The following is a 25,963-nucleotide window of genomic DNA, read 5'->3' on the forward strand; positions in this document are numbered from 1 at the left end:
AATGATAATCTGGCTACTCTGGTTACCTCAGTGAAAACAGGCTTTCTGAAGCATTCAGTCACGGTTGCGGTTTTCTTGGATATTGCGGGTGCATTCGACAATGTGGATCCGTGCATCCTGCTGGAGGACTTGAGTGTCATTGGGGTTCCTGCCCACTTTAGAAAATTTATAGAGAACCTTTCTCATTTCTGTAAGACATCTTACTTTCATAATAGAAGGCGAGCTTCATGGCCCGTACACCACTCTCAAGGGCACGCCTCAGAGATCCACGTTAAGCCCCTTATTATTTGACATCTACCTCAGGGAAATCGGACATCTACACCGGGATACTCATCTTTTCCAATACGCAGATGACGTTGTCTTATTCTCTACGCATCCGGTCTTAAACACGGCCATTGACTCTGTTCAGAAATCCTTGGATCAAATATATAACTATCTCAGATTCAGAAACTTGGAAGTATCACCCTCGAAATCCAAGTGGATTATTTTTGAACCAGGTAAAGCTACTAAATCACCAAAGATCATTAACATCAATGAAAACTCAATTCCCAGAGTATATTCACATCGTTTCCTGGGCGTCATCTTGGACTACAATTTGAACGGCAAACAACGTCTGAAGTATCTCATAGATAAAGGCAGAAAAATTTCAGCTATTGTGTCTGCTCTGTCGAGCGTTACATGGGGCTCACACCCTGGGCTTTTGCTTACGATATACAGAGCTATTTTTAGGAGCGCAGTGGAATATGAATCTCATTTCTTTACTTGGGGCCACGGTGTAAGAATAATAGGTGGTTCCACTCATGCAACTGTGATTTTCCTGAGGAAACTCCGCAGTTGAACAGCAGGTGGCGTGTGTGTATAACACCTAGCCTCATAAGCGTTTCAAGTAGTTTCAAGAGACATGAGTAGGATAGGAGAAGGTAAATGATGGTAATGAAGGTAAAAGTATAATAAATAATTTAAAAAATAGATAAATAAATATATAATATTGTGTATATATATAATATATAAATAATACATAATATATAAACTTGTTCTTTATTGATAATTATTATTGAACTTCAAGTTCAATAATAATTATCAATTGTTATATAAACGAGCTTGTTTCTTTTTCTCACGACTCGTTTTCGTTAAATCATTATTTATTTGCTTGGCATACTGGCGCATTCGCATTGTGATATAATAATAAATACAATGACTCAGTATATCTAATTTATGATCTTCACAAGGAAATGTAAAATCGTAGTTTAATATTATATCATTAACAGTTCGTTCGTATACATCAATGTAATTTAGATTTTTTCTGAAGAAAATTTCAGCATTATAAAATAACATATATAACATTATATTAGGATGTTTTAATTTTCCAAGAGATTTTAGATTGATTAATTCTGCGTCTGGTATTGAACTTGTATGTTGTGTAAGTGAAGCTCGACATGTATCACAACTGATATGTTTTAACATTTTCTTTGTTATAAAACCTGATACATAATAAATAATACAATCCATAACTGCTGGCATTTCATAATCTTCTTCTATGATATCATTCCCATTCAGATGTTTCAATGAGTCCATCCAATTTATTTTTTAACAAATGTAAATGTTCCTTTTTGTAAGATTCATTTTTGGAATTAAAAATTGTGTGGAATTCTTCCTGTGTAATAAACAGTCTCGTAGTATCAATTTCATTATCAATACTACAACTGCCAAATTTTGGAGGTTTCACAATTTTATATACTGATAGCAATCGATATAACTGTAACAATGTTGAGAATATGGGATGATCATTTTGACAACCAGCTTGTCGTAAAGTTCCAAAAAATTGCTACAAAATGAAAATAATATAACTAAAATTGTGAATTTACAAAAAGTATTTTATTCTATTATACATGTTTCAATAAATTTTTCAATACCTCTAAACAATCTTGTGTAATTTTTCCTGTCAGAATATATTTAAAACCAAACTTTTCAATTAACTCTGTTATTAATGATATGGTAGACATCAATGTAACTCGCAAGCCCTCTGCTGTACTTTCTGTTAAAAATTGTTGCCTTGTTATTGTTCCATTAAGTAATTCATTTTCCCACTCGTTTAACCATGTAAGAGATTGGTGAAGAACCTATAATGTAATAGCGTAAACGCTTTGTACTGATTTATATTAGCCATTTAAAATTAATTTAATTAATAGATTTAAATAACTAATGTACTTTAAAATCGTTACTAATTAATAGTAACTCCTTCCTTTGGAAACCGTCGATTTAAAGCATCGAACATATTATTTATTTGCAAGGTAAATTCGATTGTTCCTTCACATTGCTCAAAGCGTTTATTTCTCATTTGGTAAAATTTCAAGCCATCCGCAACACTTTTACTAAATACCTATTTCTCCATGCAAGCAAAATTCATACAGTCGTGAAATAATTTTAAATAAAGCTTTAAAAATAATATACCTGAGTTGCCAAAGACACTCTCATTTTCATAGTTACTTGGTTGAATATGATTAATAGTCAGTTTGGGAACAATACGAAATTTTCCTTGGTCTTTAGAATCTTCTTCGTATAATAATTTGTAATAAGTCCAGTTTATAAACTTGCCCTTGAGCTAAAACGATTATGTAGGAATTATTACTGACCATAATATGACATAGAAAGTCTACGATAATGTTGACATACCCGTCCAATGAATTCAGAACAGAGACGATCTTAAATACTTTCCAATTAAACAATTAAGCTCTTCAAGGAGAAAGTTTAATCTTCAAGGAGGACTTGGTATTATACATAAATGTGTTAATATATTTAAGTTAAAATGCAAGTAAAACAATACAATTTACGATTTATTATAATTAAGAAATTAACCAAAAAATACGATTTTCTCTCATACTTCTATTTTATTTTTTTCTATTTAAAAATTGATATTATTTTCTGTTTATCTTCTTCTTATAATTGCTGACAATTACAAAAGAATCATCTGAATACAATATATTCGTAATTTACAATTATTAAAGCCGTCTTTGCTCAAAAGTTATCTAATTTAAAAAAAGGAATAAAAAACCAAAATTAATGTATATTTCTTCAATGAGATTAAAATATCAATCTGCAAACATACATATTATTATATTATACCTTACACGTAACCTTCAATAATCTATTTCTTATACATTTAATTAAATGAGGTGTATCTAAAATGATATATATATTTCTATTTGAATCAACAGGGTTCTCAAAAAAACAGCTAGTATTTTGAATTTTTCCAGAAATGCCAAATTCGTCCCACATCTTTCTGTTAGTAGTAGCACCATCGCAAATAATGCCATGAACACGAGCACCTACTTCTTCTAGGAATATTATCGCTTGTAATGTTAACTGAGCTAACACTCGTCCCTTAGTAGCTCCAACACAACCAAAAATAGCCATTGGCTGTTGAAAATTATCAGCAAGAGAAGTAAACATAAAGACAAGAGCGTGATCAGCCATATTCTTTACATCCGTGGGATGGTTTTCGCTGATCAATCCATCAAATATTAAAGTTTTCGCATTAACAGCAATACTTTTCCGTACCTGTATTTCAAGTACAAGAAGGCCATTCTTTGCAAGATTACTAAGTGAATGCAATTTATTTCGAAATAATTCAAAAAATTGTGTATCAAATCCAGTTTTCGTATTAATATTACGAATATAATGATAAATTGTTGTAGGTGATGGAAACGGCAATATATTATTATGACGCAAAAAATTATAACCAGAAGAATTTCTGATTTTATACAATAAACATAATAATAACCATCCTTCAGAATATCTTCGGCCATGAGTATTTGACCGTTTTGCAACAGAAATACATTCATTTATGAGCATAATCTAAAAAGCATTAAAATGCATAACTACTACAAAATATTTTTCATCAAAATTATTTTTAATTACATATTTAATACTTTACTTGAAACGTAATGACTATTTTTTAATTTTTAGTTGTAATTTAGAAAAATAATATTACAAATTAAAAACTAACTTGTGATTCTGGAAAATTCAAGCTTTGAAGATGCTCTTGAAGTGTTTGCTTTTCCACTTTTTTTATTTTTGATTGATATTGTTCTATAATATTTCTAATAATTTTCTGCTTTAACTTCAGTCTTTGTACTGCTTGAACTTTAACTCGTTTGGCAGCCCTTAAAGCTATTACTTTTTTACGACTGGAAGGTGTAAGCACTATCTTTTTGGACGTACGGTGCTTATTACGATCTTTTTGTTGTAAAGATTTATATAAAGATACACAAAACTTGCATATTTTTTTTCCAGAAGTCTGTACGAGACATTTCTTATGTCGCCACGTATTGGTAATATTATCTTGTATGGTACATAGTGGATAAGTATCTTTAAAATGATTAATCACCGGACCTCCTTGGCACAAAGTAAAATTGTGTACGTGTTCTAATAATAAATTGACATCATCTAAATTTTCTAATATATATTGGCCCGATAGCGCTTCCTTATTTAAAAATAATACGTCATACTGTAAGTCTTCGTAAATTGTAACCTAGTAAAGAAAAACCTAGTTTTTAAACACAGAAGCATTTTGTTACTAATAATTATTCTTCATTAACTTACTTGTTTTATAATAATCATTTTTTTTTCCTTGGACATACTTGCTTGAGTGAATAATATTTGTGGACGTAATTCAAAATTGCGATGACATCCCCATGTTATATCTGGCAAGTTAAATTGAATTTTATTGTATAATACACACATCTTGAAAAATCTTTTGTTTCTCAATTAAAAGTCCTAAAACATAACTTACAATAATAAACTGTCTTAATATAATTATTGTATAGTAAAATAATAAATTTTAACCTTGCTCTTCACAATACATAGATGAAGTTGATTGTAACTCAAATAACGAAGATACAGGAGATGAAATAGATGTGTTAATTAATACAGTTACATTTTCTTCTACCAAATTTTTTTCATCATCTCGATCCATTATTAAAGTTATATCACTACTATCGTGATTTGATCTGCTACTTTCTATCAAGTTTTCTTCATTGTCTTGATTCATTGGTAAAGTTACATTACTACTATCCTCATTTGATCTAATATCTTCTACCAATTCTTGTGAACATGTAAAGCAAGGATTAGCCCCATCTTTTAATTTTGTTTTTAATAATTCTCGCTGAAGAATGATGAAAAATCATAATAAATATACATATGTAGAAGACAACTTGATTTATATGACAATAAAAACGTATTTATTACCTCAAATATTATGTTTCCATCTGAATCCTTGATTACATTTTTTCTTAAAATGTAATCCTTGTTAAAATGATCTTCACAAACGAGGAAAATTTTAGGTATTTTTATATTCGGATATGCACTTTGGATTAATGCAATCCATTTTTCACATTGTTTCATGTTACTACAGGGAACGCGAAAAAGTGATTTCTTACATGTTCGAACGCAATTAGGAATTAGACAATTAAACGGCATGATGCTATCTAAAAATAAAAATGCTTAAAATTTCAAAACTTTTATCGCATGTATTTTAGAATTACCGTCCACGTGTTATAAATTCTTCTTATTCTTCGTCTTATTCATACTCCTCGTAACAAATCTTTAGAGGTCAATACGGATTACGTCAACAACAGAATATACAAAAGTAAGTTTGAATATTAATGCTCGTTTAAAGCCAGCCAAACTTTCCAAAAATGTCACGGTGTAAGAATAATTATTCATGGAATGGATAATTAGTGACCGTAACTGGAAATCAATACAGTAGAGTATGAGGTTAGGTGTCAGACCATTATGCCCTCTAGCGTTACGTGTTTGAGCTGCCTCAATTTCGTCACAGCTTCTCTAGGCAAAATGGGCGAGTGGAACCACCTATTATTCTTACACCGTGCTTGGGGCTCATCGACCCCCGACTTTATTAAACTCCGACGACTGCAGTATAAGGTGATCAAGAAAGCGATGGGGTACCGAATTTCAACACCAATAGACACCATGCTCGCAGAAGCCAAGGAATTTGAGCTAAATATCAGATTTAATCTCACCGCTTCAAAATTCATCTACAAGTGTATGGCAAATAAATTTAACATCGTTTACAATTCTCTAGAGGAAATGGAAATTACAGCGGTCAGAAGGAACTGCAAGGTCAAAGCCATTAAGGAATCCAGACTCTTTAAATTCTACGTTATCAGTCGCCATGAAAAGTCCATCACTTTCAGATCTACATATTCGCCGGCATATTGGTACTCCTATGAGGTTTTCTCTACGACAATTAAGTATGTCAATACTATGCAGAGCTATAACAAAAGTGAAAATACTAATTTGACAATTGCAGATTTCTATCATAAATCCTTTGAGCTTAGACAGAATGCTACGACTTTTTACACCGATGGGTCTAAGAGCCCGGAGGGCGCTGTTGGAGCTGCGGTTTATTCGCCAGAAATGGAAGGTAGTATTAAACATAAGCTTCCTCCTGAAATCTCCATTTTCTCGGCCGAACTTTGGGCCATTACCAGGCCATCCTTGCTATTTACGATCTTAACCTCCCCAAAAGTGTAATTTTTTCTGATTCAAGGAGCGCTCTAGAAGCACTCCAAAATTCTTCCAAGGTGCAGCGCAATTACATAGTGTACCATATCAGAAAAGTCTATTTTGATATATTAAATAGGGGCAGTACGGTCACTCTTTTTTGGATCCCTGCACATTCAGGCATCCCAGGCAATGAATCAGCAGATCACGAAGCTAAACTGGCCGCGCTTGAGGGCTACAAACCTGGTTTTTGTGTCCCATATGAGGATCTTCTGGTGGAATCGCTCGAGCAGACAAACAGTTTCAGGATTATATAAAGGAAGTTTCTGCCACTAAAGGCACTCAATACTTTGAACAATTCTACACTAAGTCCAAAAAGACATGGTTCTATGAAGCGCCGCTTACAAAGGAAGAAATCGTTCTCGTCAACCGTCTAAGATCCAATCACGTCAACGTCAACGAAAGCCTATACAGGGTCAACATGATATCTTCGCCGAGCTGTCCCTGCGGCGATTCTCGTCAAACAATAAACCACTTAATTTTTCATTGTAATGTATTTGCCAATAACTCTTCTCCCATACGAGCGCATATCGCAAAAGAATTTCCAAACTCTCCGCAAGACCTTATCCCTGCCCTGCGTTCCCCTACTCCCAAACTCTGCCGCCTGCTCTTGGCCTTCATTAAGGCCAACGAGCAACCTTTTCTTCTAAGGGTGGAGTCCCATGAGGTGTATTTATCGCGTATCGCGTAAGCGCGTAACCAATCAATAATCAGTAAAACGCGAAACTATAACAGCAGATCGCTTCTGATTGGTTACGCGGTTACGCGATACGCGATAAATACACCTCATGGGACTCCACCCTGACTCTTTCTTTGCTCCTCTCTCCTTCCTCCCATGGCGCGCGGTTCACCGCTGGGTGGCAGCAGGCGTCTGGATTAAGGGGGGAGGCAGTCATATTTTCTGCGATCAACACAGTTTACAAACCTACTCGCAATAAATTACCAACATCGTGGATCTCAATGGCCTAGTTTCAACCCTTGAGTTGCCTGGCCAATAACCTAAGAAGAAGAATCTTTCAGGCGTGTTTTATAACCTATTATACGATTATTCATTCGGTTTCTTTCTTTTGCTAGTAATACAGTTTTCTTATATATCTTCTGTGCCTGTGATGTTAAATGGCATTGTCTTGTAACAGACCCAAGTATTTTTCTTGGTGTGCCTGTCTCATTATTTGCAAGATCGTTTACTAACATACTTGTTTCTGCACATATAAAATTACTTGTAGAAGTTTCATTACTGGCCTGAGATTGTAAATGTAACTCTGTGGTATATGATTGAGATTATAAATATGGCTCAATTGTATTTATGTCACATTGTGAATCTTGCTGAGATGTATTTGTTTCACATTGTGAATGTTGCTCAGTAGTATTTACATCATCCACCTGTGTATTAACTGTATGCATAATACCTATATTTACGCTGGGTACTGCATTATGTTTCAATCTTCACCGATTTTGAGAGTAAATATAATCTTCTGGCAAAAAATGCAAATGACATACTCTATATTTTCTCAATTCCTCTGATGAAGCATTAGAAATAATACTATTATTTACAGTTGCTTTCCATTTTTGTGATAATATAGGAATCTTTGGAAAAAAAATGCAGGAGCCCTTGAATTAGATTTACAACCAGGTACAATGCATATCCATTCAACTTTTACCATTTTTATTTAAGTTTCCAGTTTAAAATTGAAAACTGCAAATAATTTAAGGATAAACAATAATTTTTATTTATAATTTAAGGAAAAAAATTGATTTACAACATATCTTTAATGTGGCATACTTTAATATGAAAACAATATGACTATTAATAATTATCTGGCACACACAATGTGTTAAACAATTCGGGATTTGCTCATCAACCGATCACTGCCGTCTCGATAAACGGACATTTGCGAATGTACATACAATATTTCTCGTGCATAAATGGCTACGTTTACACCGTGCGCTTAGTCCGCGACCTATACGATAAATGTCTTTGTTTAACCTACAAGATAAATAAGGACATCTATTGTATAGGCCGCGGCCTAAATGTACGGTGTAAACGTAGCCATTAACGACGGATATCAAGAACATCAAGAATACGGGCAATGGCCACCGTTATATCACAGTATAAGAATCATACAGTAGGATCAATACCCCGTTTTCTTCTTCTTCTTCTTCTTAATTAATGGCTCCTGCCTCCCTCGCTTAGGAGTATACGGAGGCAATACGGCCAGATCTCGTCTTAATGGATTACAATATCAAAAAGTGACGCAATGCCCGCGAAAATGGCGTTGCCCGAACGGACACCGGGCGCCTGCGTCTACAACGTCGTCACGTCGAAATAACGCGCGTCCGGACGAACGCACGAGACGAGCCAACTCGCGGACACGCGTCGGGAGGAAGCGATAGCACAATCAAAGTCGGCAACAATATATTTCAAAAATATACGATTGTCAGCACCCGATCCGAAACGCGTCCGCCGCGGTCAAGTGGTTCTTCAGAACTCAATACCCCGTTTTCGAGTCAGACGTGCAGATTTGCTTGCGCATCCTAAGATAACTTTGGGTACCCAATTCCGTTCTTAGTAAAGTGGCTATTGCATCTCCGTTACTGTGTCACAGCTGGCAGTGGTACAGAATCAAAAGTTCGGATTACATTTGTGACTACCAAGGGAAATGTATCAGTGTTTCCAATGAATCTAATGAAAGTGAGTTACAACTTATCATCGACATATTTGAAAGATCGTGATTTCCTTGAATCTGAATATCCGGGAACCTCTCGGCTTTTTTTTTTTACAATATTGAAGAGTGCCTGAAAACCGATTTTTTATGTTGCTCGTTAATTCAACTTAGTTATTACTTTGTATAGCATTTCTTTGCTTTATATATTATATTTATTGAAATCTTATTACAGTTGGTTTCTTGTCTTTGTGTATAAGTGTTTTATAGTTTGATAAATGTTTTTGTTTAATTTTTTTATTGCATGTGGCAATTGTGCATGATTATTAACTTATGACTCAAGTTGTACTTTGACATAACTTGTTATATTGTTATTTGTGATTATGTACAGTAATGTTTACTTGCTATTGGTGCTCTTATGTCATTGAATTACTTGTCTGTTTTATATTAGTATAATTAAAGTATTTTTAATATTATATACAGTCATTTCACCAATTCAATATATTCCTTTGATTTATTATTCGGAAACTTGTAATTATTTTCGTAATATAAGCAAAAAAATTTATTAATGGCGATGGTCCATACCGTACTATGCGCCAACTAGACGAATATACGAGAATGAATTAACACGGCCTGGGTATCGATCATGTAACTTTTTCTCTAGAGTGGCCTGGTTTACACCGTACGTTTTTTCCGCGACCTATACCCTAAATTCGACCTAATTCAGGTCACATTATTTAGGCCGCTCGCTGTAAATACTACTATACCTGACCCGACCTGTTGTAGGTCAGGCCGTATTTTTTGGCGCCCTCACCTAAAATAGGTCGTCTGCTTTCTCGGTGTAAATTCGCGACTGACCCGACCTGAAACTTCGTAGCCATTTTGCTCGAACAGCTGTTTTGTTGAATTTGAGAGTTAGGTTAAACCGGTAGCCATACTTACGTGTACTCGTTATAAGCGCCTTTTTCATGACTTAATGCGCATGCGTTTAGCGATTCTTGGGTCCATATGGAAATAATTTGTACAAAATACGATAGATGGCTCTAATTCGGACCAGCGTGGACTAAATATGACCCAACCATTTTTTAAGTCCCTTTCGGTATAAACGGTTGGTGACTAGACCTACTTTGGGTCACGATATAGGTCAGGTCGCTATCAGTCGTACGGTGTAACCGTAGCCAGTGGAAACGTGAAAAGTGAAAATTTTTATGCATGTATGTATGCATGATGTAATAAGACTTATTACATCATGTATGTATGTACATATACACGCATCATACAAAAAATTTTCACTTTTCACGTTTCCGCTTTAGGGAAAAAGTTACATGATCGATACCCTGATTTCGCATTTGGGAGTTTGCAATGCATGAAAATATGTCCCATGGGAAGCCGGGCTACTTAAAATCGGAACGAAACGATGCTGATTGGTTGCCCCTACCACTTCACCTTTCCGATTCTGTGTTCCGATTCCATTTTCCGTGCCCATGGAACAGCACCTTTAAGCGGGGAGCACAGACTTTTGCATAATGCATAACATGTAATGCATAAGAAATTCAATCAATCAGAATTCTTTATTTCATGGAAAGGAAGGAAACGGAGGGCTTTGATTGGTACATTTTCTTATGCATTACGTGTTATGCGTTATGCAAGAGTCTGTGCTCCCCGCTTTATACGCATGATGCGCATAGGTCTGTTGCGTTGCTTGCACTTTTGGAACTCGGCATCTTCGCTTTCTCTCTTTTCAAGGCCAAATATATATCTATCTCATTTTAAGTGCAAAAATATTTGGGGATTTCATGCAACGCGAACAGATCTAATGTGAATATGACAAAAGTGAGCAAATTTACTAGGTGTTGAAATTATACCAATGAAATTATCAGTATTCCAGTAAATTTGCTTACTTTTATAATTTTCATCTCGTTTCAAGATACAGAATCGATCCCGTGTGTCCTGTCCTGTGGATAGCGATCATGTAATGTAACTTTTTATTTAGGGGGTCGATTATGACCCGTATTCATAATCGGTCCTTATATTTAAGGTTTCCTTAAATTTATCTTTAGATGCTCTACGAATTATTTCATTGGCTACTGAGCGTCTAAAGATAAATTTAAGGAAGTCTTAAGTACAAGGTCTGACTTGGTTTGACTATGAATACGGGCATATATATCTCGAAATGAGGTGAAAATTACAAAAGTGAACAAATTCACTAGTTATTGACCAATTAAATTATGAGTATTCTAGTGAATTTGCTCACTTTTGTAATTTTCACATTATTTCGAGATACATAATCGACCCCTAGAACAGCGTGAAAATTTTTTTATGTGTGTATGTACATACATATGTACCATACAATAAATTTTCGCCGCGCGCGAGTTATTGCGGTTTATGCAGATTTATATCAAAAGGAATTCAGGAGGATAGTACACGGAAAAAATGGGACGGACAATTTATGTTGAGGAACATCTTCGCACGTATTTAACATCGTTAGCGAAACCAGATGGATATGTGATAGGATTGATTTTAGGACAGGTTTGATTTTCCTGTTTCTCCATGTCGATTGCACATTACGCGCTCTCATTTTTAATATGCGATAAGTCAAGTGAAAATCATGCAATTTTATAATATATGATAATGTATTTTAATTGACTTTATATTAACAAAACTCGAACAGCGATTCTTACATATTTGTTTTTTTTTTTCCAATCATTGAATCTGAGGGCAAAAAAATTTGATTCTGCAGATGCATGGTATTAAATTTTATGATAAGTTGTATGTATTGTTTCACTATTTTATTTGGTATTACAGAGTGCTGGACAAAAGGACTATATTGTGCATTTAGCGAAAACACCACCTCCTCTCACTAAAAATGTCGTGGAAGAATCATTAATTAGTTCCACAGTGTCTGCAGAACAGGATGCAACAAATATATATATCAGATCTGTTAAAGATATACCTATGAGTTGGGTTGCTGATCATGCTAAACATGTATGTTACAGCCTTTTCGATACAGGGTAGAACAGAATTTTTTCGTCTATTTCTCATGATACTTAATGTTTATGTATCTGAATAGCACATGTTGATTATTTAAAGGTTGTACTTGTATACTCGAGGAGCAATCATGATTGTATAATATAATTATAAGCATGTCACTGTAAAAAGATATTGTTTGCTTTCATAAATTTTTGTCTTATTTTAAAATTGAAACTGACAGAATAGCCCTTCTCTATGCTAATTATGAAATAAGATTTATAATTACTTATTTTTATGAATTATTTAATTAGAAATGAATTGTTCATTTAGCAGAAACCAATAAAAGCATCAGAGAGAGAGAGAGAGAGAGAGAGAAATTTGCCTACAATTAATATTTCAAAATAAAAACCAATAGAATCTGTCAATAACATTTCCATATTTTTTTACAAATTAGTTATAATATTTAATAATGTGTAACAATATGAGTATTTTATCAAGTAATTACAGATATATTTAAATATATATAAACAAGTATTTGGAGAATAAGGAATTATTAATGTATATTTAATCAACCTACTGTATTACATAAAAAGTGATTAGGTGTTGAGTTTTGTTTTATTTACAGGTTACAAGAATGTTACCTGGTGGAATGTGGGTTCTTGGTGTATTTATTGTTGGACCTGAGGATACTTTGGACAATACTAGTAATGTACAAAAGCTTAAATCAGTTCTTGGTGCAATTCACAAAACTTTGTCATGGAATAATAAGTATCTCTGTGGAAATAATCAGGATGACAAGCTGATATTAAGCTTTAACAGTATTACACAAAAGTATGTTGACTCCTTCAATGAGATTTAAAAATTTTACACTGTATTTTCACTGTTTTAATTTTATTTTTAGATATATTTGCAAGTCTATAGATATTGCTAAGGACAGTATGTTAAAACCAGCCGATTGGAAATTCCAAGAAAAAGCAACCAAGTGGCATCAACTTGAAACTTTAGTAGATTTTGACAGATTATACCTTATTGCTGTAGACAAGGATCCTGAAACTCTCAAGAAGCAATTACAGGTATTAATAAACGAATATTTAATTATTTTTACAACACCACATCAAACCATTAAATGTTACAGAATATTTTGACAAACATAGCAGATTTAATCGATTCTTCACTCGTTGTTATTGAGGGAGAAGTCAGATCTCCGGATGACACATTGGAAACACTTGGCAAGAGGAAGAAGCTTAGCAGTAAAGAATGTAAAACTAAGACAGACGATAGTAATAATTCATTTCAAGTTAGCCTATATATTCCCTGCGTTAGTATGAATACAATTTTGTTAAAGTTTACAAAAAGAGATATTTTAAGAAGTTAAATTAAATAAATTTAATTTTATTAGTCACAAGATAACAGTAATATGAACATAAGAACAACATCATGCAGCACATCGATACGACTAATTGGACAATTAGTCAGTAGGACATTTGTACATCACAGAGCCAGTATTGCAGAAGCCACTACAGCAGTGAAAGAAGATATAGTGAGATCTCTGGCAAGTAGATTGGAAATGCATTGGGATAGTTTAATAGAGGAAGAAAATGGTTCTCCCGAAGGTAATCACGAATGAGAGATATGCAATATAAATAATTGAATTTGATACTTATATTCTGCATCTTTGCAACTTGTTCTCAGAGAATATCACGTTGCATGAACCACCGAGACGGGTGTTAATACCATTACCAGAAAATAAAATTACGTTATCGGATTATCTGTTTCCTGGCGAAGGGCCGCAAGAAGCGTTATTGTCATTGCAGGAACTTTTAGATCTCAATGTACAAGAAAGTCAGGTTCAAAAAGAGGTCGAACTACAAGCTGGTGAGTAGAAAAATGTAAAGTATCATTGTAACAACAACAGTCACATATATTATTCGATTACAACCGAATATGTTAATGCAGATCCTATAGAATTCTACTGTCAAAGCAATGTCAATACTAAACCGTTGGACAATAATGCTGATACAACTGGAAATTATCAAATGGCCACGTACCTTACTGGCTTAAGTGTTGCATTTGTTATATTGTTGGTAGCTATCCTCGTTCACCAGCTCATGATTTAATAATATACATTTTATTCATGGTACATATGAAGTATAGTGGTTTGTTTATATGTTATATAGTATATAATACTACAGTGCCCATTTTAAAGTATATGTATTTTAAAATCGTAAAAATGTAAATATCGTTGCAAAAATTTTAAATTTAATATATACATTTTAAAATTAGCATATGATACAATTTCTTTAACTTAATATCATGTTCTTATGACCTTATGAGATAGGATTCTCCTAATTATTTAAATAATTTTACACAATTTATAAAAAAAAAGCTTTAAGCGTGAAATACGAATGTATAGCTCGCTCATCTTTCTCTCACATGCATTATTTATTTTTATTAATATATTTACAGGAAAATAAAATATTACAATATGTTTCCAACTTGCTTTATATTATATATGCATTTTATTATAACATCTACATAATATATACATATACCATATCATACACATGTATTTTTATGTACAAAAGAATAATAGTAATCTTAGAATTTTTAGTGTTCGTAATGGCAATCCTTATATCTTTAGTATGACAACTCTTCTCATATCGCATGATAATGCCAAATTATAGATAACAACATGCAATTTTGTTACAAAATTTGTTAATAAATTAGGCAGTGATAATCCTAATGTTTAAATGCTTGCTATCAACTGCATTACTTTAATAAATCTTGGTTGTATATTCTGTAAAATTCTCTATGCTACGTGTATGAAAATTTTATTTACAAACCTTTTTACACTGTACACGACAAATTCCTTTAAAAAGACATTATCTCTAAGAACGCTGGGGAAACGTAACAAAAAATCGTAGTTTTTACACTTTTCCGACAATAAATGTTCTTTACTCATGTTGAAAGTAACGTTTCTCTTTTTTTTTTCTTTCACCTTTATACTGTTTAGACATTTTTACTTCATTCTCTGTCGTAGTGTAACTTTAATTCTTTTTCTTCATTGAATGAAAGCACGAGTAGGTGCCAGAAATATGATTTATGCACACCTAGCTTTTATCACATCGATTTTTTACATCTATATAGTAAAATCATTAATTTCCATAATATTGTATATATACATATGAAATAATGCAAAATGTATATATTTCTAATAATTAAAAATGCCATAGATTGAAAAAATAAATTTTCTTATATGTGACAACTTATATATATAAATTTACATAAACGAAATTAAGTAGCTTATGTGACTTTCTTTTACACCACTATGATTTCTTCTTTCGAACAACTTTTTTTTTGTATCTTGTATAGAATCGCGAATACTTTATAGGATTGTGAATAGTTTAATGTAAATAATAAATTAATATATGTTAATAATACTTTCCAAAATTTTTTTTTTCTAAAAATTTCTATAGGCAGCTTCTACATTTAATGACAATTTCACATTTAACGCAATCAAGCTCAATAAATGTCACATAAATCTCAATATGAATGTGATATAATAAATAGCAGTCATACGAAATTATGATTTAAATACATTATTGCAACTTAATTATGCAATTAATTATACAAATTTAATTATCAAAATAATCATATTTGTACTTTAATCGTAGAATGTGAATTCCGGCCTATTATATTTTGTTTGTGACTTAGCCTTTTTCTGAATTTTATTGCATTGTTTGTGACTTATTGGTTATGACTTTTCTAATTTTTAAAATTTCACGAAATCACTTTTTCTGCCAAAAAAGCATAACAGCGTAAAAATATACTATTTCTTGCAATTAATGATAATTGACGGTTACATTTGCATTTAATTATCATATCGTGTGTGAATGCTTCTCGATGAGGATGCAAACAAGTTGCATTTCTTGTTTTAAAATACAATATTAAAATTGCACTATCCATTACTCAGAAATCAATTATTCTTAATCTCTACGACTTGTAACTTTTATATTCCACCCATTTTTATAAGACCTGACTGGCTTCCTCTACCGATGCTCGCATCTTCCAACGAATCCAAGTCTAAGGCGGACTCTATCATAGTCGTGTCCTGCAATAGTCTAAGTCTAGACGCAGATAAAGGAGTTGTTACAGTTACTGTTGGTATGGAAGATGTATCCAGAGTGGAAGAGACCATGACACTCTGACGAGAAGGCAGCGGAGCGATTTCATCGATATCAATTGGTGCTATATTGAGAGACGCTAGTGGTATTTCGTTGGTAACAAGTTGACTTATACTGTTTGTGGTACTACCTAAAAACAAAATTTGTAATGCCAGAGATAAGTCGTTTTATTTTGGTGGTGTTGGCACGGACAATTTGTACAAAAAAAATAAGTGCATTAAAACATACAGCATTAAAATATAAATAATTGCTATTAAACCGTGAAGGGAAACAAGCTGTTATAAAACCTCCTTAATATCGATAGGAAAGAAAAAAAAATTATATCGTACAATTATTATCAGAAAGGTGCAGCGTTGGCCTTGTGTTCTCTTACACATAATGTATCAGCGATGCAAGCTCCTATCATAATCAATTACCCATTTAATAATGCACTAATTCTCAGTACACATTCCTACATTCCGTAAAGTTAACATCTTACATTAGACATAGCACTGCAAAAATGTTTCGTTTTTTTACACTGCTTCCATTTATGCGTGAAGAAAAAAAAAGAATATATCAAACCATATTCGTCATGGTATTCTTTGGTATTACAAAATATCTTACCGAATTTTGTAAATATGTAAAGAGAGCATACGCACATCGAAAAATTAAATGTTATTATATTGAATCAGAACTTTTCTTTTGTATAGAAACAAAAAAATTCGATACATTTCCGCGTATAGGTTTACAACTAATTTACAGATTATATAAGATTGTATCTTCCTTATATATATACGTGTATATATATATATAAAACCAAATTATAAACCAATTAGTCACAAGCCATAAACCCTGTAATTAATGTATTGCTCCAGAATTAGTCTCGTAAAAATATAAAAGAAATACGTCACGTGATTTATTAATGCTAGTAAAGATATAATCAAGTCATTCGTATATTAAAACACATTCAATGACTATCAAAATGTATGAAATGAACTTACCAAGTAGTATGCTCTGAGCCCTCGATAACAGGACGTAATTTTAAACAACAAAGAAATACAAATTTATTGAATTATGTCCAAATTATACTACTCACTAAGAAAAATACATGTCACTTAAATTGTGTGTGCGTGTGCGTATTTATGTGTATACCACACACACATACACACAACACACACGCACACGCACACACACGCACGCACGCACGCACGCACGCACGTACACACACAAATAAATTTATACCTACAAATTCAAAAGTGAAGAATCGTATAAAAAAACGTGTTTGCATTATGCACTTTTATCGTTTTATACATATAACAGTAATAAAGAAACTTTACTTATGCACAAAATTCATGAAAAAATATAAGATATTGTTTGAACCGTGAATATTGAATACATACATATATGTAGAAGCAATAATAGGTTTAAAAGTTTAATGTGTATAGTACTTGTTTATATAATAAGTAGTATATAAAATGTGAATTAAAAAGAATATCATTAAGAGAAGTCACATCAAGTAAACAAAATTGGTATCATATATACTCTTAACTCACTTGTACATCACCATAACTGTAATATACATATTTTTTAAATAAACATTTATATATGCGTAATGCAAAACAGTATTTTCAAAAAAATAAATAGATCTCTTTTTTTCAACAATTAAATTCAACTTCTCGGCATTTGTATATATAGCTTTTTTTTAAATTCTCAATTGAAGGAATCAAGAACAATCACATATAATCATTTACATACGCATATATACATACATACACACACTCAAATCAGTACACTCTTCTCAATGTGAAAGATTTTTTCAAGAATAGGACGAATTACAATTTTAATTATCAAAATTTTCTAACAAGTCCAAGATTTCTTTAATATAAGAATGTAATAATAATAATTATTTTGTTATTCTCTTTATCCACTATAAATGAATTTTATAATTTAAGAATGCATCATTGGTTGATAATAAATGTTAAATGTCCTCATTATCACTTAATGAACTCATGATGAAACGACGATTCAAAAGATCTTCCTCCGTACTATCGCTCGGGCATAACGAATTCTCCGCATACGATAAATTATTAGTTAGTGGTCCGGAACCGAATCTGTTGACCACGAGGCCAATTGCGGTCTGTCCGATAATCGGTATGCCACCCGTGCCTAATATACGCGCCGGCAGAATATTCTTCGTTATCGGATATTTTAAGCTGTGTTCGGTACATCTCAAATTGTTATATTTAAGCATATGCGGGGATTGCGAAAGCCGTAATGGATCTTCGGAATAGCACTGGGGAAACTTTTGCAAATCGGTATAACCGTTCTTCTCGCTTATCTTGTAACGTAAGGGATCCTCAGAGTATCGTTGAGGATACTTCTGAAGATCAATGCCATATTTCTGTTCTCCTATGCACTGGTCGTATATAAGATTATTATCCGAACACCTATGATATTCCTCTCTACACCTATGAGGATACTTGTGCAAACCATCTTCGCATCTACACGGATATTTTTGAAAGTCTGGATTTAATCGGTCTACTTCGGTATATTTAATATGTTTCACAGAATCCTGAGAGCAATGTTGCACCGGGTATGGCGGCACATAAGTATCGTTTATGTATTGGCGCGGATATTTTGGTAAATCTTCGGGACAACGTGTAGGATGTCTCAAGAGGGTCAACTCACCGTTTATTGACTCTATTCTTGGAGAATGTTGACCACTGATCAAGTTATTCATCGAGCCCGTAAGATCCGTACTGGGGCTTGTTTGAACCGTCGTACCGTTTGACTGTCAAAACGAATAATAAAGATAAGAAAAAATGTATATATTATTGTACATCTCTTACTATATTTAACTGTTATCAAAGTAGGCTAGTAAACATATTATAATACCTGAGGCTGCACAATCTTGGCAGTACCATATGTTTTATTATTAGTAATTAAATTATCATCACCAACTCGTTCGTGTTCTGCGCGGTATTCAGGTGTGACTATCCCTCTTCGATCTGAAAGCGGTATGGTCCGAAAATGAATTCAATACACAATTAATGGATGACGTCATAGCTATATCCTTCGATTCTATGACTTGCACATTTGCATAGATGAATATTATAGCAGCTTGTACGAGAAAGATATTACCGATTAAACTAGGTGGGGCCGGTCCACATAACACATAAAAAAAATTTCCACAAATGTTTCCTTGACTATAAGGATTAAAATTGTCCTGTCCTCTTCTATTCGTGAACGACCCTTTAATCTAAAAAGTAGCAACAATTAAAGAAAACTTCTGATATAATTTATACATGATTTTATGTGATCAAACTTCTTACATCTTACTTACATCTTCATTAGTCGTTTGATTGCTGCTAGTTAAATACGTGTGAAAACCAGCGAGGCCTAAGATACTCCAAACAGAGAAGAAACATACAACTCCTACAATTACACTGCTCGGGGATAATTTTACAGCTTCTAAAAACGGCTTGTTATCTTTTGTAACTAAAATCACAATAAACGGCAAACATATACGAAATATTAATTTCGTCATGATCATAATTGTGCGTTTATTGATTTATATCCAGAAATTAATATACTTACGCATAATAATATGCGTGACTGCACATACAAATATAAAAACACAAAGAAATGCGAGGGATACTATAAAAGCATAAAAATATCTATAATTTCTTCTGCCCACGCAATTACCAACCCATGGACAGTGATGATCAAATCTCTCTGTAAAAATAGTTATATATTTCAAACTCTTGCTTAATATCTGTGATTAAATTAATATCTTATACGAAATTAACCCTGATGAGTATTTCGTATCTGACAATATGAAAGAGAAAGAAAACAAGTATATCTTTGGTAAAACAACAGATACATACCTACACAATTGTCACATAAACTACAATGAGAGGCTCTGGGTGGCCTAAATATCTTGCATGTAAAGCAATATTTCAGTTTTACTGGTTGTCCTCTAATCAAGACTTCTTTCGTCCTGGGAGGAGGTCTGTACGTTTTAGAGTTGCCATTGTTCGGTACTTCTACAATTTATTATGAAAAATATTTTGAGACTCAGCATTTCAAATTTTATAATAAACATTTGTTTATTATGTCCAAATGGAAATATTATTAGTCTTTTAAAATAAGTAAATTAAACCATGTAATTACTATAAGTATTCTAGTTATATTTATACCGATTTGTTTTTCAATGTAAGCTGCTTCATCAGGTGTCGCTCTTGGAATTACTCCAGGATCGCTGAAGCTTGTGCGGAATAAAGCAGACAATACAAATATAAATAATAAAGCTCCTATTACTGGTATTGCTGGTGTAACATGTAGTGCCAGATACGGACAACTGAAATGGAAAAAAGAAAATCATTGTCCAGAAATTTCATTCGGTTATATATAAAAGTATAGGGAAAGTGGGTGAATTGTGCGCACCTAAGGGAAATTTATTATCCTGGAATGATTTTCCAAGTTCAAAGCGACATAAGTTGGAAATAAAAACTATAAACATTCTTCTACCATTACGTATCCTCATATCGAACAGATTTTCATTCAATAAGGTTATATTTGGCAAAAACGGAAAAGCGAAAAAATTTCTCGCGCGTTAGGTAATTATGCATAAAGCAAAAGTCATAGAAAATGAATGAATTATGGAATGTTGACAAAGAAATCAGAAAATATATTTATTATATTGCAATATAAATTTATATTAAATATATATTACATATATTAAGCAAAAATACAAAACTAATATAATAATAATACATATAGACTTTAGCAAAATAAAATGGCAAAATAAAATAATAATGCAAAGAAAAAATGAAAAAATTAGTGCTAGTTATATGGAAGATGGGTAATTGTGCGCACTTCAAAACAACTTGCGCACAGTTGCCCGCCGCGACCTGACTCGATACGAAATACGATTACTTCAACATTTCTTAACCAAACTTAATAAATAACAGCTCAAAAGACGCACATAATAACATACTTTAATAACATACGCAACTTTAAACAAACAAATTAAAAATACGAGTTTACCACTTTATTTTCTGAATGCTAAAATAACAAGAAAAGATGTAATTTCACTTTTTTGTATTTTTCTGATTAGCAACGTATTTATGTTGTATCTTTTGTAGTTATATCTCAAGAGGACGACCTCCTGCGTAAAAATTTCACCACAGTCTTCATCCATTGGAAAAGTACCAAACCAGGATACGCACAATTACCTGCTGCGCACAGTTCCCCCACTTTCCCCTACTAATTTTCTTACTGACTGATTAAGAACATCATTTACAGTCTTTAATATACATCTCGATATACAAGATGTATATCGAGATGCTGTACAATTGTTTCATTTGGATGCAGTTTTAACATCAGACAATCTTAAATATAATATTAAACTATGAATACCATTTTAATTGCATCCAATATATCTTTGATTAGAAGACATAAGTTGCTTATACTTTTAATTCGATCGAGATTTATCCTTAATGTCATATATAACGCAATGTAGATAATACTTATTCAGAAGATCTTGTATTTAAAATCATCTCGAGTATGATCTTGGGATGCAATATAATTGCATTAATAGCCGGATAGAATCTTAAGACGTTCAGGATCAGATCTAAGGTCAGTATTCACAGTTGATCTTATTATTATTATTCAAAACCGTCTTAAGTACAGTCTCGAGATATCACAAACGAATCAGAAGCCTGTATTAGTATCTTAAAACATTATTTAAGATAGACTACATATATCCCAGCCCTAAAATAATCTTGAATATAAGATCAAATCTCACGAATAGGATAAGGTGGTACAATTTTCAACATGATACAGGTCTGAACAAAATAAGAATCGAAACCAATTTTCATTTAAATTTGGTTAGGCATTTCCCTGTTTTTTTGTGATACCTTTACATCCTTATATAATGAGAATAAAGTTACTAAACTTGAACTCGGAATTTGAATTCAAATCTTATTTCGTTTAGAATTGTATCATGTTTGAAATTATACGAGATCTCATCTCATCATTCCAGTCTCACAAAGTATCCAATGTACTTTTGCATAGAATATATATAAGTTGCTATAATAGCTCTAAATGTCAAACTCTACTGAGGTTTACTGTTGATGTAACCCTATGTGAATTAAACAAGTAACAATTCATTTGTTCTAATGAGGTATAACAATATGTTAATAGATTAAGGATAGTATTCATAGTTTAATCTTGTACTGAAGATTGAGATGTTGTACATTTGTTTTATTGGTTAGATGGAATCTCAAGATTATAACTATAGGATTGGACGATCTTGAATAAATCAGATTACAATGAATATAAACCTGATCTGAGAAAAAGTTTATATACTGAGATGAATAGCCTCGAAGGTAAATGTAATAAAATGCATTGCTTACTCAAAACCAAAAAATAATCCACTTGTTCCGACGATGAGACACACGGTGATATAGAACACTCCAGTCTGTGGTGCCATCATTACTCTGCCGTCGCAACAAAAGCGATTCCTGCCCGGGAATAGTTCCCATTTTCGCGTGACGTGAGGCATTTTGGATGAAACTCGTCTCACATATTGCCATATATGAACGCATGGATCCTGGCAACAGGCTGCTGGCGATTAATCACAAACGTGCGATTGTGTCCCTTGGGCCGTGTTCCCACTCGAGAATTCGGACAGGCATATTTCATCTCGCCTGCGTTGTCTGGTAGAAAAGGTGGAAGCTGCATGTGCCGACGGCGGCGACGGCAACGGCAACGGCATCCATATATTAATCATCAATTCGTCGTAACGTCTGTGTTCGCCTATTTGTAGAGCTCGTGCTCCACCTGCGATCGGATCGCCCAACACAACTTAACCTTTCTTGAGATCAGCTATTTTTTCAAGTCAACGGTAACCTGGCGGAGAAATTAGCACCACGAGACGAGTTCCACCTGCAAGATCGTCGTGAATCTCTAGCTATCCATATAACGTCGACATCGTCATCGTCATCGTCATCGTCATCATTGTCGTCTTCGTCGTTGTCGTCGTTCGTCTCAGTGACCGCCAACAAAACAAAAGGTCGGTGAAAGGGTTGTGGCCGCGTCGAAGCCGTCGAAGGAATTGGGTCAGCTAGGCCACTCACGAGACCTCGTACGCGAGCACTGTCGGCTGTTGATGGACGCACGCTACGGTTTCCTGTATTCTCGAGGACTATCGCGGCCACCCTCAAACCGTTAGCGTCCTCGTCGCCATCGTTGCGATCGCGATGAGCGTCCAGCCGTCGACGACAACACGCATTATTTACACGGTCAAGTACACTACAACTGACCACACGTCCACAACTGCCTACAAGCTACAATGTGCTTTCCATAACCCATTTACTCTCGACTCTCCGCTCGCGCGATTCTCGCGATTCTCGCGAAACGCGCGCAGCGACCCCGCGCGACGTCGCGCGAAAGCGCCACGTGACTCGACGCCACGTGACCCGAGGACAACCCGAGCGATTGCGATTCAAACGTTGGCCCTTTTCGCGCGGGTCGATCATCGATCATCGGAATTTCTGCCGAGGAGAAGTCGTCCCTTCCGTTGAGCGTCGCCTCGATGATCCCGTCAAGCGAATTAAAAACTTACACGGCGCAAAGAAGCGATCCGACCCACACAGGGACCTCCGACGCGAAACGACGGACGCGGGCGTAATCTAACCGGCGTCGCTTCTTCGCGGCACACTTGACAGGTAAAAAAAAAAAGAAAAAAAAATCAAAAAGAAGGTGGCCGTCGATCGTCGCGCACGAGATTGATTATTTAACGGTAAGGGTAAGGGAGGGCGGTGAGCGCGCGCGACTTATCGCCCCCGTTGCAAAATGGGTCGTCGACGCAATGCGGCACGTCGTCGCACGCGCGCGCGCGCGCACGCAGACATACATAACGTCACATAACGTGTGCATTGCGTGGTGAGTGACCAAGGAAATCCTGAAAATCGAACAATCCCGCCATCTTCGCGCACGCGAGCAACAGCAACGTTCTCGATTGTGAAATTTTCGCGAAGCGGACGACAAAGCCCGCGAGACGATCCATAGATCCGTGACAATGTGCTGCACCGATGACACTGGATGACACGAAAATATGTAGCGATTTCGTCACATATAGATACGTCAAGAGGTATTATTACACGTCTATGCTATCTACTGTATATCGATATAAAACACTTCTTACGGCATTTGCTCCGTAATGGATGCTGGGATCTATATAGCTTATTGTACCACATCGCGCGCGTTGGTATCGGACGATACCTATACAAACGCGCGTCTTTCGATTACACGAGCACGTTAAAATTAATTAAAACATTGCATGTAATTCATACATCTCGCGCAGTTTAATTTTTCATTTTTTGCGATTTATAATTTACGTTATCGATCGTAATTAATATATCTAGTAATTTAAAAAGCCATGAGATTACATAAATCGCTGAAAATCTCGAACGACGAGAGCTTTATTCAAGTTTGCAATTAAAATTCTCTAGAGACGATTTTATATCGCAAATCCCCGCAAGAGAGCGACGCGACGCGACGGGAAGAGCAGGAGGATCCGGACGGGGTAGATCATCGAACAGCAGGTAATCGATAGCCTGCAACAAATTGGAATGACGTACGTCATTCGGGGTATATATTATATACGTCTGTACGAAAAGGAAAAAGCTCTCGCATGCTGGGAAAACTACGCAGGATAATCAACAGGCATCGCGTACGAAGAAGTCGGCGGATGTGGAGATCGCGCGCCGCGTTTGTAACGCCGAGTTACGAGCCTCCCTCTCGAGTCGTATCTACGATCGTAGGTACAGCCGAAACGGCTGCGGCGGCGGCGGCGGCAGCGATGGCGATGGCGGCGAGGGTCGTCTCGACAAGGGGATAGGGGTCGTCGATGGTGTGAGGACGGTAGGAAGGGCGGGCAGAGGCAGAGCAGAGCGCGAGGGAGAGACGGAAGGGAGATCGTCGGGAGGGTGTATGAATCGTTGTTGTGGAGCGAACGGGCGGATGGACGGACGGACGCAAACGCGGACGAAATCAGCTCGGGCGATCGATACGATAAATGGATGCGTGCGATTGGTAGCCGGGAAAATCGATGATGAACACAAGGGGGCTGGCATACCCTACCTCTTTAGCCGGCGAAAGCCGGCGAGCCGCACCGCGCCGCGCCGCGCCGCGTACGCCGCGTACACCGCGCGGAGTAGAGGATGGAGCAAAGACCGAAATATCGATTTTTAGGCCCCTACGCGGCGGTTCGTTCGATGCTCGTATCTGCCCCGTACCCCGTCCTGTCCGCACCAAGCGCCTTTCAAAACACCGACGACGCGCGCGAGCTACACCGCGCTCGTCCACGCAGCCTCGACGTTGCCGTCGTCCTCTTCTCCTTGTCTTCGTAATTCGTGATTTATCGTCGCGCGATAAATAAAATTGCGCTATTCGAGTTGGACGGACTGGAGTTACGAGTGGATCATTACCGGTGCGCCGATGTTCTCAGGTAAATTCGCGGCCGAAAGATGACGTCTGGCCGAAGAGAGAGAGAGAGAGGGGAGGGAGGGAGGG

The 25,963-nt window shown here is 35.0% G+C and overlaps 7 protein-coding genes across 9 annotated transcripts in view; 3 read left to right on the forward strand and 4 right to left on the reverse strand.

The window, feature by feature from the left end:
• Nucleotides 1-1,398: 1,398 nt before the first annotated feature.
• LOC108726847 (uncharacterized) lies at nt 1,399-2,747 on the reverse strand. The gene is made up of 4 exons (XM_018454630.1): nt 2,674-2,747; nt 2,452-2,602; nt 1,914-2,120; nt 1,399-1,825 (listed from the first exon to the last, which is right to left on the reverse strand). Exons 2-4 carry the CDS (start codon nt 2,479-2,481, stop codon nt 1,544-1,546), a joined length of 519 nt encoding a protein of 172 aa, XP_018310132.1. The 5' UTR covers nt 2,482-2,602; nt 2,674-2,747; the 3' UTR covers nt 1,399-1,543.
• LOC108726843 (uncharacterized) lies at nt 2,544-3,553 on the reverse strand. Its single transcript, XM_018454625.1, has 2 exons — nt 3,231-3,553; nt 2,544-2,602 (listed from the first exon to the last, which is right to left on the reverse strand). Exons 1-2 carry the CDS (start codon nt 3,472-3,474, stop codon nt 2,544-2,546), a joined length of 303 nt encoding a protein of 100 aa, XP_018310127.1. The 5' UTR covers nt 3,475-3,553.
• A 1,287-nt stretch (nt 3,554-4,840) lies between these two features.
• LOC108726844 (uncharacterized) lies at nt 4,841-5,403 on the reverse strand. The gene is made up of 2 exons (XM_018454626.1): nt 5,248-5,403; nt 4,841-5,164 (listed from the first exon to the last, which is right to left on the reverse strand). Exons 1-2 carry the CDS (start codon nt 5,401-5,403, stop codon nt 4,841-4,843), a joined length of 480 nt encoding a protein of 159 aa, XP_018310128.1.
• Nucleotides 5,404-5,806: 403 nt separating this feature from the next.
• Nucleotides 5,807-6,980, forward strand: LOC108726846 (uncharacterized). The gene is made up of 2 exons (XM_018454629.1): nt 5,807-6,272; nt 6,332-6,980. The coding sequence occupies exons 1-2, from the start codon at nt 5,854-5,856 to the stop codon at nt 6,342-6,344; spliced, it is 432 nt and encodes a 143-aa protein (XP_018310131.1). The 5' UTR covers nt 5,807-5,853; the 3' UTR covers nt 6,345-6,980.
• A 4,583-nt stretch (nt 6,981-11,563) lies between these two features.
• LOC108726845 (protein odr-4 homolog) lies at nt 11,564-14,410 on the forward strand. The gene is made up of 8 exons (XM_018454627.1): nt 11,564-11,777; nt 12,054-12,233; nt 12,844-13,049; nt 13,120-13,291; nt 13,354-13,536; nt 13,618-13,831; nt 13,911-14,093; nt 14,175-14,410. The coding sequence occupies exons 1-8, from the start codon at nt 11,682-11,684 to the stop codon at nt 14,333-14,335; spliced, it is 1,395 nt and encodes a 464-aa protein (XP_018310129.1). The 5' UTR covers nt 11,564-11,681; the 3' UTR covers nt 14,336-14,410.
• Nucleotides 14,411-15,908: 1,498 nt separating this feature from the next.
• Nucleotides 15,909-23,777, reverse strand: app (Palmitoyltransferase app). 2 transcript variants are annotated; one of them, XM_018454635.1, is made up of 9 exons: nt 22,801-23,777; nt 20,581-20,741; nt 20,269-20,427; nt 19,979-20,116; nt 19,725-19,879; nt 19,523-19,640; nt 19,277-19,389; nt 19,070-19,172; nt 15,909-16,532 (listed from the first exon to the last, which is right to left on the reverse strand). In XM_018454635.1, the coding sequence occupies exons 1-9, from the start codon at nt 22,947-22,949 to the stop codon at nt 16,228-16,230; spliced, it is 1,401 nt and encodes a 466-aa protein (XP_018310137.1). In that variant the 5' UTR covers nt 22,950-23,777; the 3' UTR covers nt 15,909-16,227. The 2 variants fall into 2 exon arrangements, with proteins under 2 accessions (XP_018310137.1, XP_018310138.1); XM_018454636.1 differs by having other exon boundaries at nt 18,389-19,172.
• A 510-nt stretch (nt 23,778-24,287) lies between these two features.
• Nucleotides 24,288-25,963, forward strand: part of LOC108726848 (zinc finger and BTB domain-containing protein 14) — a 4,849-nt gene continuing 3,173 nt past the window's right edge. The window contains exon 1 of one of the 2 annotated variants that reach the window (XM_018454631.1): nt 24,288-24,539. In XM_018454631.1, coding sequence (XP_018310133.1) covers nt 24,491-24,539 — 49 coding nt within the window. In that variant the 5' untranslated portion in view covers nt 24,288-24,490. Of the gene's footprint in view, nt 24,540-25,607; nt 25,899-25,963 lie in introns of those variants that run through there. The other variant, XM_018454632.1, reaches the window with a different exon arrangement.

This window comes from Mycetomoellerius zeteki, unplaced genomic scaffold (assembly GCF_001594055.1).
Source record: "Mycetomoellerius zeteki isolate Tzet28-1 unplaced genomic scaffold, Tzet1.0 scaffold442, whole genome shotgun sequence".
Classification (NCBI taxonomy): Eukaryota; Metazoa; Arthropoda; class Insecta; order Hymenoptera; family Formicidae; genus Mycetomoellerius; species Mycetomoellerius zeteki.

Bases quoted from the DNA above. Each gene is read 5' to 3' on its own strand.
- LOC108726847 (XM_018454630.1), bottom strand. From the start codon at position 2,481: ATGAAAATGAGAGTGTCTTTGGCAACTCAG. The intron at 2,121-2,451 runs GTATATTATTTT...ATTACATTATAG, and splicing joins GAGTGTCTTTGGCAACTCAG to GTTCTTCACCAATCTCTTAC. The intron at 1,826-1,913 runs GTATTGAAAAAT...TTCATTTTGTAG, and splicing joins TTACACAAGATTGTTTAGAG to CAATTTTTTGGAACTTTACG.
- LOC108726843 (XM_018454625.1), bottom strand. From the start codon at position 3,474: ATGGCTGATCACGCTCTTGTCTTTATGTTTACTTCTCTTGCTGATAAT. The intron at 2,603-3,230 runs GTTTTTTTGAGA...TAATCGTTTTAG, and splicing joins AAAAATTCAAAATACTAGCT to CTCAAGGGCAAGTTTATAAA.
- LOC108726844 (XM_018454626.1), bottom strand. From the start codon at position 5,403: ATGAAACAATGTGAAAAATGGATTGCATTAATCCAAAGTGCATATCCG. The intron at 5,165-5,247 runs GTAATAAATACG...ATCATTCTTCAG, and splicing joins ATGGAAACATAATATTTGAG to CGAGAATTATTAAAAACAAA.
- LOC108726846 (XM_018454629.1), top strand. From the start codon at position 5,854: ATGGGCGAGTGGAACCACCTATTATTCTTACACCGTGCTTGGGGCTCA.
- LOC108726845 (XM_018454627.1), top strand. From the start codon at position 11,682: ATGGGACGGACAATTTATGTTGAGGAACATCTTCGCACGTATTTAACA. The intron at 11,778-12,053 runs GTTTGATTTTCC...TTGGTATTACAG, and splicing joins TAGGATTGATTTTAGGACAG to AGTGCTGGACAAAAGGACTA. The intron at 14,094-14,174 runs GTGAGTAGAAAA...ATGTTAATGCAG, and splicing joins AGAGGTCGAACTACAAGCTG to ATCCTATAGAATTCTACTGT.
- app (XM_018454636.1), bottom strand. From the start codon at position 22,949: ATGCCTCACGTCACGCGAAAATGGGAACTATTCCCGGGCAGGAATCGC. The intron at 20,742-22,800 runs GTAAGCAATGCA...TTTCCATTTCAG, and splicing joins GGATTATTTTTTGGTTTTGA to TTGTCCGTATCTGGCACTAC. The intron at 19,390-19,522 runs GTAATATCTTTC...TACCGCTTTCAG, and splicing joins GGCCCCACCTAGTTTAATCG to ATCGAAGAGGGATAGTCACA.